This window comes from Melozone crissalis, unplaced genomic scaffold (genome assembly GCF_028551555.1).
Source record: "Melozone crissalis strain CALT ecotype California unplaced genomic scaffold, PUWL_Pcris_2 ptg000041l_1, whole genome shotgun sequence".
Taxonomy (NCBI): Eukaryota; Metazoa; Chordata; class Aves; order Passeriformes; family Passerellidae; genus Melozone; species Melozone crissalis.
In genome coordinates this window covers 9,290,371-9,304,731 of record NW_026535819.1, presented here as the reverse complement: position 1 = coordinate 9,304,731, position 14,361 = coordinate 9,290,371, and the positions used below count along the sequence as shown (strand labels likewise).

The following is a 14,361-nucleotide window of genomic DNA, read 5'->3' as shown; positions in this document are numbered from 1 at the left end:
TGTTCCCTTCCATGAGTAATTTCTGTTTTATTTGCTCCCTGCCCCAGCTGGTTTAGCAGCCTTTCTTTCTGTGCTGGTAAAACCCACCCAAGTGGCATTTTATGAGCTACAAAGATCACTTGCACGAACCTCCCCCCAGCCCATATTAACATTGATTTATAACAACTGGAACTGAACATTGCTCTTTATTGCAAGGCGTGAGCAACTTTAACCAGGACCCAGACACATTAATTTAACAGAAAATAGCATTTTTATCAGACTGCAACGATTACCAACAACCTTCCTGCTTTATGGAGGAGCTGATATTTATGTATTGACATAACCATAGTCAATTCTTTCATGCAGCACCAAGAAAATGGGGGGTAATTTCCTCCTTGCTTGCTTTTCAACATCTGAGCCAAGTGAAAAGGCCTTTTAAAACAATGATGGGGAGGAAAAGAAGTGCTGGTTTCTCAAATGGATTCCTGTGTGCCATTTTAGACAGATGAGTTTCATCTTTGCTCTTTACAACTGAAATGTAAAATAGAAATATCAGCAGTTTATGTGGTGCTTTAAACCCATTATTTCTTCTAGCACTGCACTGGGTGACAATTGAGGGCCACTTGTGTTGTCAGACTTTTATTCACAGTGACTGTTCAGCAGCAACTCAGGCAGCCACTCCTCATTCTGTGCTTCTGGAGGAATGAGAAAATAAAGAATTCCCTTTCTTTTCCATTGAGAATTTGTCTTCTCATTAGTTTACAGCTTCTGTGCGCCTCTAACTCACATAAATTCCTGCCTTGCCCAGTGGCTGGAGCAGGGTTCTCTGGGCTTCTCCCTTTCTCATCCTGTCTTGCTTTTAAGGCTCTTGGTGATTTTTAGTCTCTTAATCCTGATCTCCATCACTAAAAGACAGCTGAGAATTCCCCTGCAGGGTTGAGGGTGGTTTGTGTCACTCTGGGGCCTGCTCTGCCCAGCACCAGCTGAACTTGTGAGAAACTTGGGATGGAGAAATTATAAAATGTACACTCAACTTCTGCTCCAATTCCCATCCCTGTGGGAATTCCTGACTCTTCCATTTCTATGTTGCCAGGGCTGAATAAATACCACACCAATGTCAAGTGAAACTGCTGGAAAATGCACATTTTTCAGCCCAATAACACACGAGCCAGAAGGCCTTTGTGGAACAGGGAACTGCATGCAAAAGAGCTGAATCAGGGAATGTTAAAAATACTCTGGAAAGGCATTGTTGAGAATACAATAGGAATATAAAAGAGCTTCCTAGTACAGCTGAATAATAACAGTAATTAAAATCAGCTTAGCAGTGTTAATAAAATCTTGGAATGAAAATGCAGCGTGAAGGCAAAGCAGAGCAGAGAATCAGGACTGAGGCACTGAAAATTGGGACTGTGCCGTCCACGGGGATTTCCCAGGTCTGGCTTGGGGATTTCAGCTCTGAAATCATCTGGAATTCCTTCTCTGGGATTCTGAGCAGGGAGATCCAGCCAGGGAGGACAGGCAGAAGGGGACAGAAATCCTGCAGCAGCCCCAGGCAGGAGCTGTTTGCACAAAGGGAAGAGCGAAAGCTCATGGGATTGTGCTCTAATGGAACTCTGGAGGATTTGGTCATTATTCCTGGGAATATCTAATTGTTTTTAAATCCTTCTGCCAGCCTTGACCTCGTTGACTCTTGGAGCACAGAGTGCCAAGTGCTAACACCCAGTTTGATTTTAAAAACCAAACAACCCCACGGAGCTGTGTCCTGCCCTCACTTTCAATCCATTGCCTTTCTGCAGCGAGAGGAAGAATTCAGGAGTTCTTTTAATTACTTTTCTTTCTCTAATCTCCTTCTACCTTGTTTCATCTTATTTTTTCCTGCTCCAAAGCACCCAGAACCAATCAGCCCAATCCTTTCTCTTCCCCTGGAAGCCTCATCAGGTTTCCAATATTTCTAATATCCTCCCTGAGCATTTGGCTTGTTCGATTTTTTTCCCCCTCGTTTATTTTTGAGGCAAGGAAGGAAGAGTGGAAAGCTGCATTCCAGTGCTTCACAAAATGATGTTTTAATCTTTAGATGGCTTTTGCTCTGTAGTTTTTTACATATTCTGTGTAGTTGCTGCAGCTGGACAAGAAGTGCCCTTGTCCTTTGTAGTGCTCAAATTTTTGCCTCAAGTGTTGTTTTAGGGAACAAGAGAAATGTGAGTGACTAAAATCACTCCTTTACTTGTGCTCTACCACCCCTCACTCAACAATAATTTTAATTTAACATAGGGGTTATTGCTCATTGACCACTCTGAAGTGACTTTAATGTTTCTCATTAATATCAGTAATTTGAATTATCACAGAATCCCAGACTGGTTTGGGGTGGAAGCCCCAATGTCCAGTCTGGTCTTGGGCACTGCCAGGGATCCAGGGGCAGCCACAGCTGCTCTGGGCATCCTGTGCCAGGGAACAATTCCTAATTCCCAATATCCCACTAAACTTCCCCTCCTTCACTTTGAAGGCAGTTGTCCTTTCCAGAGGAATTAAATGTGCCAAGTGATGAAATCCATGCAAATGATTTTGCTCCTGATGTTTTCTCCACTGAACTCCTGAGATGTGCAGGAACTTCAAGGCTGGGATTTTTGAAGAACAGGGAACTACAAGTTCTCCACACAGAGTAAAGCATTTATAAGCCCACAAATATTCTTTTGAAGATGTTTCTCTTATCTTACAAGGACATGAATCATTTGGAAAACACTTTTCTCAGAGACTCTAAAATCTTCCCATTCAGGGCTAATCAAGTTTCATGTCTTTTGCATTTTAATTCTTTCCAAATCCACATTTTTCACACCAAACTGGAGTGCTTCTGTTCTCCTGGAGTGCCAGGCTTTGGGAATGGTTTCACCTCTCTCTGCCAGCCCTCTGTAACTTCAAGGCCATCCCTTGGCATGGCAGAGTTTTCTGAACTTCAGGTTTCAGCTTTCTTTAGAAGAACAGAGCCCTGAGCCCTGAGAGAGATGGGAACAGAGACCTCCAGCAAAGAACACTGTGTGTGTCACCATCATATTTTCTGGAAAAATCCCTTGCCCAGGATTTTCTCCTGGGAAGCTGAGAAGCCTCAGAGAAAAATGAAAACAGTATTATCTCATTTGCTTCTCCTGTGTTTTGCTGCTTTGGGATGTGGTTGGAGATTGTTTATCCAACATGTGAATTGTTTTGACTTAATGACCAATCAGGGCCAAGCTGTGTCAGGACTCTGGAAGGAGTCAGGAATTTTTCTTTGGTATCTTGTTAAGCCTTCTGTCTGTATCCTTTCTCTATTCTTCAGTATAGTTTTAGTATAGCATTCTTTCATATAATATATTATCATAAAATAATAAATTAGCCTTCTAAGAACATGGAGTCAAATTCATCTTTCCTCCCCACGACGGGGGACCCTGAAAATACCACACATGTGATATGCAAGGCAGGGTAATTGCCACAAAGACCAAGCAGAGCTCCCTGGGAGGGTCTGACAGCTACTTCTGAGGGCTGCATTTTTATCAACTTCTTCTATTTACCCAGCCAGAAATTAAATTCATTTAGTATTTGTTATTTCCAGTCATCTGCTGCTCATTTGAGCCCCCAATGTCCTCTTTCCCCACACCAAAGAGGAGGAGAAGAGGCACAACTTTCTTGCTATACCCCAGTCATTATTCATGATTAACACTTTTGGGAAAAAAGGAGAGAGCAAGGATTGCATTCTGCTTTTATTTCCCTTCAAACAGCACCCTTCACACCCTTAAGCAGATACTCCTGCTGCTCCAGACCAGGCTGCTTTGCCTTTATTTCCAACCCAGCACTTAATGACAAAAATTCCTTTTGCTGCCGAGACATCCCTGCCTCTGACACCCTGGCAAAGCCCCTGAGCCTTTGTTTGGAGGCTCAGAATTGCTGATCTGGTCCCATCTCTCTGCTGAACATTTCTCCTCATGTAGAGACACCAGTTTTTGGTTTATTCAGGTGCACAATTATCTCCTTCCAGGCTCTGTTAGGGATGACTAAAGGCAGAGCAGCTCCTGAGCCTCTGTTCAGGATGCTGGCTGGTGAAAAACCCCTCCTGGCAGTGCTCAGTGACCTGCTGAGCTCTGTTTTTAGCCTTAAAAACCTCCTGGGGTAGCTGTGGTCCTTTGGATTCCCAGAAGACACGAGGCAGACAGGAATAATGATCAAGGGAAAGAACCTGGGAACGCTGCAGGAGGAGAGCAAGGCTTGAGGGAATTTCAGAGGTGAAAAAGGGAATTTTAAAGGAACAGCAAAACTGAGCCCAGCTGTGTTTATGGATGGAGATTTGTGTGAGAACCAATTCAGGACCCTGAATTTGGGGCAAAGGTTTGCAAAATTGTCTTCTAAGAGTAATTTGTAGATGGAAATCCAGTATAGCACAGCTTTTAGGAAGGATCTCCCATTCCTTCCTTGTGTTTCAGGGCAGTCAGACTGGGAATTGCCATTTCAATCCTCCCATATTTTCGTCCCCAAACATCAGCACAGCTTTTCCTGGGGGAGACTTCAGAAGAACCTTTTGGTCTGAGGTGCTGGCTGGTCACAGAAGTCTCTTGAACTGCCTACAAAAGCCCATTTCACTGTTCTGACCTGTCTTAAGAAGACTTGAAAACCACCTGAATTGGAGGTGGGGATTGCAGGCACAACTTGTGGGGTTTTGGAAGGACTTTACGCCTTTTAAAGTGCAGCTTTGAGCTCACCTGACATTTTTACCCCTCTCAGCTCTCCTTTCTTTCACATCTCTGGTGCATTACTTTGCACTTCTGTATTTCCTTCCCCTCTGCTTAATTTTCCAGCCTTCCTCAGCTCTTGGTATTATTTTTCAGCCTTCTCAATTTGCTGTCTTATTAAAGTATCATTCCCTCTCTCTCCCAGATGATTAATAAAGAGATTATATAAGGCTTGTGTGGCTTATATAGGCTTATATAAGGCTGATCCCTCTGGTATCCTACTAGACAGCTCTCAGCTACACACTTTGATGTTTGGCCTCTGGTTTGTTTGTATTTATTTTTCTGAAGTTGCTCTTCCATCTAGACTGGCTTAAACGGACTTTAAAGCAAAATTTGGTTGGAACATGGTGTCAGATGTTTTAGTAAGAGCTCACATTGATGGAATTACAGGCGTGTGAATTTGCCATTTATGAGAATAGAAGGAAGTGTGGAGTTTATCAGCTGCCAATGTTTTGTTTGTTTTGGGTTGTCCTTTAGCAGATCCCCACATCAGTTTCCAGCAGCAAACTCAAAATCTGTGGTTCTGAGTGCAGTCTCAGGTATTGGCACAGCACTGCAAACTGGCCAGGGGGATGGCAGTGCCCTGGGAAACCTCAGGAAATTGGGTTGTCTTTCACACAGATAAAAATTATTCCATTTGGGGAGGTTAGTTTTTAGTGTTTCCTGGATTTTTTTTTTTTTTTTTTTTTTTTAATGTAGGACAGTGCAAGGTGTATTTTGGAGATGAGTTGCAGAGGAATGGAAGGGTGTTGTTGCAATCACTGTGCCAGAGTTCCCCCATGGAAAACTTGTCGTGGATTTTATTTGGATAAAGATTTGATGTGATGGCTCTGTGGTGACAGTGACTATCCTGGCATGTGGCCCTGATGCTCTCACCCTGTGCCACCACTCTGCTCCCCATGGCTGAATCCTGATTTTTTGGAGATAAAGAGCAGTGATGGGTGTGGAGCATCTTCCCCAAACTGTCTCCAGCGTGGATGGGCATGAGGGACCTTCCTGGGGCTTGTGGGATTTGTGGTGCTGCCTGGTCTGGAGGAAGGTTCTTGGTCTCCAGAGGTGCCTTGGGGATGAGAGCTGGTGAAGAACCCAGTGTGGGAGGTGGTGTGGGTGGTTGTGAGGAGGGATCCCATGGAGGATGTGATTGGTTTGGAACCTTCCCCTTTTGTGAGAGGGACACGGGCAGAGCATGGCTCCTGGCCTGGGTCGGGGATGGGGTGGCCAGCAGGAGCAGGGAGGTCATTGTGCCGCTGTGCTTGGCACTGCTGAGGGCACACCCTGAGTGCTGTGCCCAGCTCTGGCCCCTCAGGTTGGGAAGGACATTGAGGTGACAGCATCCAGAGGAGGCAATGAGGCTGGAGAGGGGCTGGGAACACAAACCCTGTGAGGAACCCCTGAGGGAGCTGGGGGTGCCCAGCCTGGAGAAAAGGAGACTCAGGGGTGCCCCCATCGCTCTGCACAGCTCCTGAAAGGGGCCTGTACTCAGCTGGGGCTGGGCTCTGTCTGCAACAGCACTGACACAGCCAGAGCACACAGCCTCGAGCTGTGCCAAGGGAAATACAGGTTGGATATCAGGAAGAGATTTTTTACAGAAAGAGTGATAAAGTTCTGGAATGGCTGCCCAGGGAGGTGGTGGAGTCCCCATCCCTGGGTGTGTTTAACAAAGCCTGGATGTGGCACTGGGTGCCAGGGTTGAGTTGAGGTGTTGCGGCTGGGTTGGACTCAATGGTCTTGAAGGTCTCTTCCAACCCAGTGATTCTGTGAATCCTGTGAGAAACACAGCCCTGAGCCATGAATTGCTCTGCAGATTCTGTCAGGGGTGGACTGGTGGCACTGGGATGGGATGGGCTGGGTGGCACAGGGATAGGGTCCTGCTGCCCCACCAGCCCGTGTTGGAGCAGGGCTCTGAGGAACCTGAGGCTGATCCTGGCTGGTTTTCCTTTTTCAGAGGAGGTGATGCTGGCCGAGGAGGACAAGAACGCCGAAGAGAAGTCCCCTTTGGACGGTAGGTGCCTTTGCTGGCCATTTTCCTCCTGTGCCACGGGAGAGGTTCCACTGCTGTCACTGCCACGCCTTCCTCCCGAGCAGGAGGATCCTCCCGCATGCACCCGGCACAAATCCGGCCACAGAGCCCCTTCCGCAGGCTGCAGGTGGCTGAGGAGCGGTTTGGGACACCCCACACCGGCCCGGGATGGGGATGTGCCCTCGGGGTCGGTGCCCACGCCCTGCCGAGGGTGGCTGGCTGTGTGTGCAGGGGGTAGAGACTGCCAGGAGGATGAAGAGCGAATGCGCTGACCTGAGAGAAAGGCAGGGCTCCGAACGGATTTGACCAAGGGACTGAGCCCCCTGTTAGCTGTAAGCAGTAAGACATAACAGGGTGTGGTGATCCTTCCTTCCGACGTGCGAGCCCGGCGTGGCAGGACGGCCGGAGGAGCCGAGCAGCGAGGCCACGGGGATGCTCCCCCTGGGCCTCCAGCCCCGACAGCTCTTAGGATGCGCCAGCCACTCAAAGCTCAGTTAAAGACTCTTCCCTCTCCCTTTTCTGACCATCTTTCGTCCTCCCATGTCTCCTCCTTTCCCCTCCCCTCCCTCCCCCCCCTCTTTTTTTTTCTCCTCCCATTCACTGTCAGGGAGGGCCGCCTCGGAAGGGCCGATTCCTCAAGGCACGGCGCCGGCAGAGACTGGCAGCGGCAGCAGCTACAACAGTGAGTGGATTGCAAATCACCAGGGGCTTAGGTGGCACCCAGGGGCAGCTTTCCCCCCGCAGCCCCGTGCCCAGGTCACCGGTGACATGCCCAGGTGGATTTTTGGCCTGGCTCCCAGCCGTGCAGCGCTGCAGGTGCTGCTGCAGCCTCGGCCGGGCCGGTGACCTGCGCTGGGGAGGATCTGGGGCTGGAGCAGGTCAGGGCTGAGGTGTGAGTGCCAGTCCTGCTGTGTGTGCTGGGGGTGTGTGTGAGCTGGGGAGGCCTGGCTGGCACCTGGGCACAGCCAGGCTTCACTGGAGTTTGTGTCTGAGGAGCAGTCTGAGTGCTGTGAGAAACTCGAGGTGGGTGCAAGGCACGGAGTAAAGACCCAGAGATACTCAGGTTCCTCTTATCCGAAAGCGAAAGGAGCCCGAGAATGTTCCTAGCCTGGAGCAGCCCACAGTCTATGGTGGTAAATTCCGAGTCCCCAAAACACAGGGATGTGCCTGGAGAGATGGCACAGCCTCACTGCCAAACACACCGAGGACTTTTCTGGGGCAGAAGATAAAAAGCTGCTCAGTTCATGCTAGGAATGTTGGAAATATTTAATCCCGGTGCTGGTTGTGCTCCAATGCTGAGGATGGCCCTGGACATGCTGGAGTGAACTGGGACAGACCCAGCCTGAGGACCCCCGAGCTGGCATTGCTGGGACTGAGGATTCAGGAGAGCTGGGTGGGGCAGCAAGGAATGGATCCAGATTGCAGGTTCAAAGCATCTCCCCTCTGCTCTGGGTGTTCCCCTGAAGTGACTCAAGCACAGCCCTTAGGAGCAGGAAGCGCATCCACGTCTCTGTCAGGGCAGGGCAATCCGTGCAGTGTGGGAAAGGAATTTGTAGATAATTAGGGTGAGGGGATGTTGTGGAGGAGCCTCCCCGGGGCAGTCTCTGCAGCGTGAGTGGCTTTGCTGTGTGTGCCCACGGACCAGTCTGTATCACCACACCGTGGGGTGTCTTACTGCTGATAGAAAGTGCTGCTTTAGTTACTGTCTGTCTCGAAGCTGTCACCAAACTGTACCAACGTGATTTTTTTTTTCTGCCACTTCTCAAGGTTCTGCAGGTAGGTGGTCCTGGGAGCAGCGTCCTCAGTGCTCCTGCCTCACCCCTCATGCTCTGAGTGAAGAGTGCAGAGCTCTCATTCCCTGTTGGAGTAAATGTAGTGATGTTTGCCCTCCCCACTAAAAGCTACTTTTGGAGGGGAAAAAAAAGTGTTTTCAAGGAATTCTGACATCCCCAGAGGGCAGGGATTGCACACCGGGTGCTGCTGAGAGGCTGCTCACTGATGTGTGGCCACTTTTTCCACGCAGCATTTCTGCTCCTTGAGGCATGGCTGGGTGGTAAACCGAGCTCTGTAAACTCTGACTCCCTCACAGTGCCTGCTGCAAACAGCACTGGTGGTTCCAGGGGTGGCAGCACTCATCTCCCAGCCCCGTGGGGCTCAGGAAGCTCCAGCGTCCCTGCCCAGCCTTTGTGCTGTGCTGAAAGTGCAGCTGCAGTGACCTCCCCACCCTCCTGCATCTGCTGCATGAAGTGGAACGTGCAGAGCTGTGCCTGGCAAACCTCCAAGAGCTGGAAGGGCAAAGGAGTGGAGCACCCTGGCACTGAGGCGTGCAGAGGCCCTGCAAGGTTGTGGGTTGTCCTGTTTGCTCAGGGTACCCTGGTGGGAGAGCTTTGAGCTGGCATTGGGAAGGAAATGCTGGCCCTGGAGAGTGAAGGGAGGGGGAGAGAGAATCCACTCTGCATCCTCACGGGGCATTTTCTCTTTAATTTGCACACAGTGTTGAAAAGAGCCGCAATAAAGAAGAGCAAAAATGACCTGATTCATGCAGAAGAAGGTGAGGACCATTTCACAGACATTTGCTCCGTTGGTGAGTACTGGCTTCGCATCCCCCGAGGTTTCGATCTCCACCTGAACCTGTCCATGCCATGTTTCCTCCTCTGGAGAGGCTCCTTTGCTCCAGAAGCTGCAGTTTCCTGAAGGAGAATGAATTTCCACTCGACTTCCCAAAGCAAAGAGCTCTATGGCTTCACCCTCTCCCTGCGCTGCCTGCCTCAGCTCTTGCATGCTGCGCCCTTGGGAGAGCCCTGCAAAGCCTTGGGACAGTCCCTGCTGGGCTGGCCACCCTGGGATTCTGCTTGGAACGTGCTCATCCATGCTAATGAACCCCAAATCTGCCAAACAACACTGCTGGAGGGAGGAGAGAAGTGGCCACAGTCCTGTGGTCCACTAATGCCCAGCTGAGGTGTCACAGCCTTTGCTGTGGGAGTGGTCACTGGGAGGTGCTGGGCAGTGGCCTCAATTCTCTGATTCTTGTCTTAGAGGAAGATCTTGAAGTGATTTTAAGGCCAGATCTGGAGATCCAGTGCAGAGCAGGGCGTCCTGCACTGTGGGGTGTTGCTGCGGTGAATTTGGCACCCTCAGGCTGAGGAGGTGCTGCCTGTTCTGCAGCTCCCAGAGCTGATTCCCTGCTGAGATCTGCCCAGGTGGGGAGGCAGAGGCAGCTCTGGGCTGCCAGGGGAGGCTCTGGGCACCCAGCACCCACCTCAGGGAGCTGCTGGAGCCAAACCCCTCAGAGCTGTGGGAGAGCCACTCCTGCTGCTCTGCAGTCGGGCGCTCTGCTCATCCTGTGCCTGTTGTTGGAGGCTGTTTTGCTGCTGAAGCAGCAGATGTTCTCATTGTCTTCCAAAGAAATGACTTGGCAGCCCAGTCCCCACGAAGCAGCAAATCCTGGATGCACAGGAGGAGCAGCACAAACAGCACATTTGAGAATCCGTGTCTGTGGCTGTTGCACAGCATGAGTGCCTCAATTGCCCTTTGAAAAGTTTGCCTTGATGTTTCCAGGGATCACAGCTGCTGCTGGAATTTATTTTTCCCCCCTTTAAAGGAAGAGTTGGTTGCAGAAAATGAGTGGCTTGGCATGTTCCTGACACCAGCACTGAGCTGCCACAGTCCCCTGGGCTGCAGGGTTTGTGGTGAAACTGCTGCCACTTCCAGGAGAGGTTTGGTGCTGAAAAAGGGCAAAAATGCAGCGGCCTGTGTGCATTTTTGGTTTGGTTTGTTGTTGTTTTTTCTCAGATCCCTGCATGGATATGACAAGGAATGGTCATTTTTGGAATATTTGCTCACGGTTACAATAATTATCAGATCTTTGCCTCCAAATCCAAGTCCCTCCAGGCTCTGGGCAGCTAATACCACACCAACAGATCTTGGAGTTCAGCATTTCAGGTGGCAATGGATGATGGAGCATCTGGGCTCGGGAATAATCCGAGGCAGAGCTGGGAACTGTCTCGGGAGCATATGGCAGGGAAAATAACAGCAGTGCTTTCCACCTTCTGTGAGTGCTTCACCCACTTGGGAAAAGTGGCTTTGATTTTGATTCATGGAATGAGGCAGAAAAGAAGGAATGGATTAAGCAGCTACTTCTGCAGGCTTGTGAAGAGGCTGGAATGCAGAGCATAAACAATCAGATCACGTGGGCAATTATGCATAAAGGATCTGTTTTGGAGAAAAGGGGTTTTTGGATGCTTTTCTGTAGTGTGTTCAGATAGAAGCAGAAGCAGCGTGGAAAAACTAACAAATGATCCCTGAATGCCACGTGGAGATGCAGCTCAGGGTGGGGAGACTTTGCCAGGTCTCTCTCTGGCCATTGGCTGAAAATGCTGCACTTTAATTCAAGCACCTTGATGAGCTTTATAGCTGCAGTCTAAAGCTCTGTAGTGGTAAACACTTCCCAGGCTGTTCTCTGCAGTTGTTCTTAGCTTTTATTCTTTTCTTTCTACTCCCACTGGCTTCACACCCTCTGTGCTGTACCAGGCACAGGGCTCTGCTTTGATTCCCAGACACCAAAGCCTGGAGAAGGGGATGTTTTCCATGTTGGAGCAGTTTAAATATCACTGCTTTGCATTTCTGGAAGATCAGCAGACAGAAATGAGAGGGCAGCACTGTTCCTTTGCCAGTCTGGCAGTACACAGGGGCTTGGCTATCTGAGAGCTCTGTACCTGCTAAGGAGTGCTGTGATATGAAGCAGCCTAAATCCCAAACTTTGGGTCTTCTTGTTGTCTTAAAGCAGAGCAGAGGAGGAGCACTGTGATTTCTTCTCTTCCAAACTGCCAAAGGCAGGATTTTCAAACCAACAGAAGAACACACTGATTTTTTCAGCATGGAGTTTGTTCAAAGCCTGGCCAAGGCTAGCTCTGCTTTTGGAGTGCTGGTGGATGGCCAGAAGTATGAAATGGAGCAGACAGCTCACTTTCCACGGGGGAACATCACACTTATGTGGGGCTGTGAGGCTTGGAGAACCTGTTGCTGTCACATCTGGATGCCTCATCCTTTCTGTGGTGCTGTGGTTGATGTTGTAGGACGAGGCTGGGTGAGATTCCCACCCATTCCAAGTGTTGACATGGAGGTGGTCACACTCCAAGATTTGGCTGCTGAAGCCAGAACCCTTTGTTGATGTCACTGAGCCCAGGAGAGCCACCTGCTCCAGGATAGGAGGAGGATATGTCCTGCTCATCGTGCTGGGATCCTCCATCCCAGGGTGGGGAAGGGCAGCAGTGATATCTTGTCCCAAACCACTGGCACAGGCAGTGACTAGCCTGGCACCATCACCACTTCCCGTGCTTGCAGCAGCTTCCCTGGCTGCTGCAGAGGAGCCCCAAGGGGTCCATGTGTTTCTTCCCTTATTCCTGATTTCTCCTGCCTCAGCATCAGCTGGAGATTGCTGTTTCATCTGAGCAGTGCCTCTACCCCAGGGGGAGAGCTGGCATCAGGAATCATTTCTTCCATCAGCTCCCTATTGTTGAAACCCTTGACTCTTTGCCAGGGTTTCAGCCCAGAGTGGAAATGGAGCTGATAGAGGCAGAATTGAGACAAATGAATGGCTGAGCCCAAAATCTGATATACGGAGGCAGGTTAAGCCCTCTGCTAAAGAAATAGCTGAGGCTGGAGAGTAAATTAAGGAGAATTCACTCAATTCCCTGGTAACTGGTCCTTGGAACAGGAAAAACAGGGACAAAACAGTCCTTGGAGCAGGAAAAACATCTTTCCTATTGCACCTACCCTGCTCCATGAGGATGTGCTCCACACCGTGGGCAGAAATACTCTGTGCCTGCTGCTCTGTCCCTATCAACCAGGAAAAAGTGATGAGTTTAACTGTGACAATCAGGATTTCTACAAAGGTTTGGAAGCCCAGTTTAGATGGTGGAGCCAGGCATTGAGCCATGAAGTTTTACAAGCCCAGCCTTCATCCCTCATTACAAGCAAGATGCCCTTGCTCAGCCCATTCTCAACATCCCCAGCTTCTTGCTGAGCTGTTCTGGTGGTGCTTGGAGAGGCTCTGTGTGCCCAGGACCTCCCTGCAGCCTTTTCCCTGCTGGGATGGGCTGTGGTGACTCTTCTTTCTGTCCCAGGGTCTCCCTTTGCCCGTGCCAGTTTGAAGAGTGGGAAGAACGAGAGCTCGTCCTACTTCAGGAGGAAGGAGAAGATGTTCCGCTTCTTCATCCGCCGCATGGTGAAGGCTCAGAGCTTCTACTGGGTGGTGCTCTGCGTGGTGGCCCTCAACACCCTCTGTGTGGCCATGGTGCACTATGACCAGCCCGAGAAGCTGACCACTGCTCTCTGTGAGTACTGCAGGGAGCTGGGGGTGTTTATCCTGAAGAAAAGGAGACTCAGGGGTGACCTTATCAGTCTCTACAGCTCCCCTCACTGCTGGTTTTTGGCTCGTTTTTTCTACCTCTGTCAAGAGGGATTGAAACTCTTGAGACAATATTTCCTGTTCAAGTTTAGGTGTTTATTATTTCTTATCTATGTTACAAGTGGGGAGTGTTGCTATAGGACATGAAAGAACACAAGCGCACACCGCTGTTCTCAAGGTGAAGAAAAAGGGAAGTTTATTTTCTGACTCCAACACTTATAGTTTTCCAAGAGTGACAGTGGATTGGAGGGTGACAGTGCCACCTCTCCAATGAGACTGGACAAACCAACAGTCCATCAAATTTCTCTTCTTCCATATAGGAATGCAAAACAATCAGTTATTTACAGAAAGTGTGTGAGAAAGTTCACTACAAGAATGTCAACATCAGAAGGCTTAGAAAGTCTTAAAAAACCAGGGTGACAGTGAGCTCTACAGCATTCTACCAACAAGGAAGGGCTTTGGGACACTGCAACGTGTCCAGAGGGGGCAACAAGGCTGAAGAAGGGCTGGGAACACAAACCCTGTGAGGAACCACTGAGGGAGCTGGGGCTGTTTATCCTGGAGAAAAGGAGACTCAGGGGTGACCTTACCAATCTCCACAGCTCCGTTCACTGCTGGTTTTTGGCTCCTTTGTTCTACCTCTGTCAAGAGGGATTGAAAATTGAAAACAATATTTCCTGTTCAGGCTTAGGTGTGGTGGTGTTCACAGGGGTCCCAGGACGAGGGAAGAGACGAGAATCTTGACTCCATGTTTCAGAAAGCTGATTTATTATTCTATGATATATATTATATTAAAAGTAAATGATATATTAAAACTATACTAAAAGAATAGAAGAAAGGATTTCATCAGAAGGCTAGCAAGGAAAGGAAAGGAATGGAATGATAACAAAATCCTATGACTGACCAAAGAGTCCGAGACAGCTGGACTGTGATTGGCCATTAATTAAAAACAACCACATAAGACCAATCAAAGATGCACCTGTTGCATTCCACAGTAGCAGATAATCAATGTTTACATTTTGTTTCTGAGGCCTCCCAGCTTCTCAGGAGAAAAGATCCTAACAAAAGGATTTTTCATAAAAGATGTCTGTGACACTTAGGTGTTTATTATTTCTTATCTGTGTTACAAGTAGTGAGCTCTACAACATTCTACCAACAAGAAAGGACTTTGGCACACTGCAGCATGTCCAGAGGGGGCA

General features: G+C 49.2%; 1 protein-coding gene across 6 annotated transcripts in view; it reads left to right on the top strand.

Annotated features, from left to right (window-relative positions):
* The window catches only part of CACNA1B (calcium voltage-gated channel subunit alpha1 B), a 313,833-nt gene that overhangs the window by 165,564 nt on the left and 133,908 nt on the right, over positions 1 to 14,361 (top strand). For 3 of the 6 annotated variants that reach the window (XM_054284408.1, XM_054284407.1, XM_054284412.1), the window contains exons 9-12: positions 6,679 to 6,735; positions 7,361 to 7,435; positions 9,248 to 9,337; positions 12,879 to 13,088. In XM_054284408.1, coding sequence (XP_054140383.1) covers positions 6,679 to 6,735; positions 7,361 to 7,435; positions 9,248 to 9,337; positions 12,879 to 13,088 — 432 coding nt within the window. The remainder of the gene's footprint in view (positions 1 to 6,678; positions 6,736 to 7,360; positions 7,436 to 9,247; positions 9,338 to 12,878; positions 13,089 to 14,361) is intronic. The other 3 variants (XM_054284409.1, XM_054284411.1, XM_054284410.1) reach the window with 3 other exon arrangements.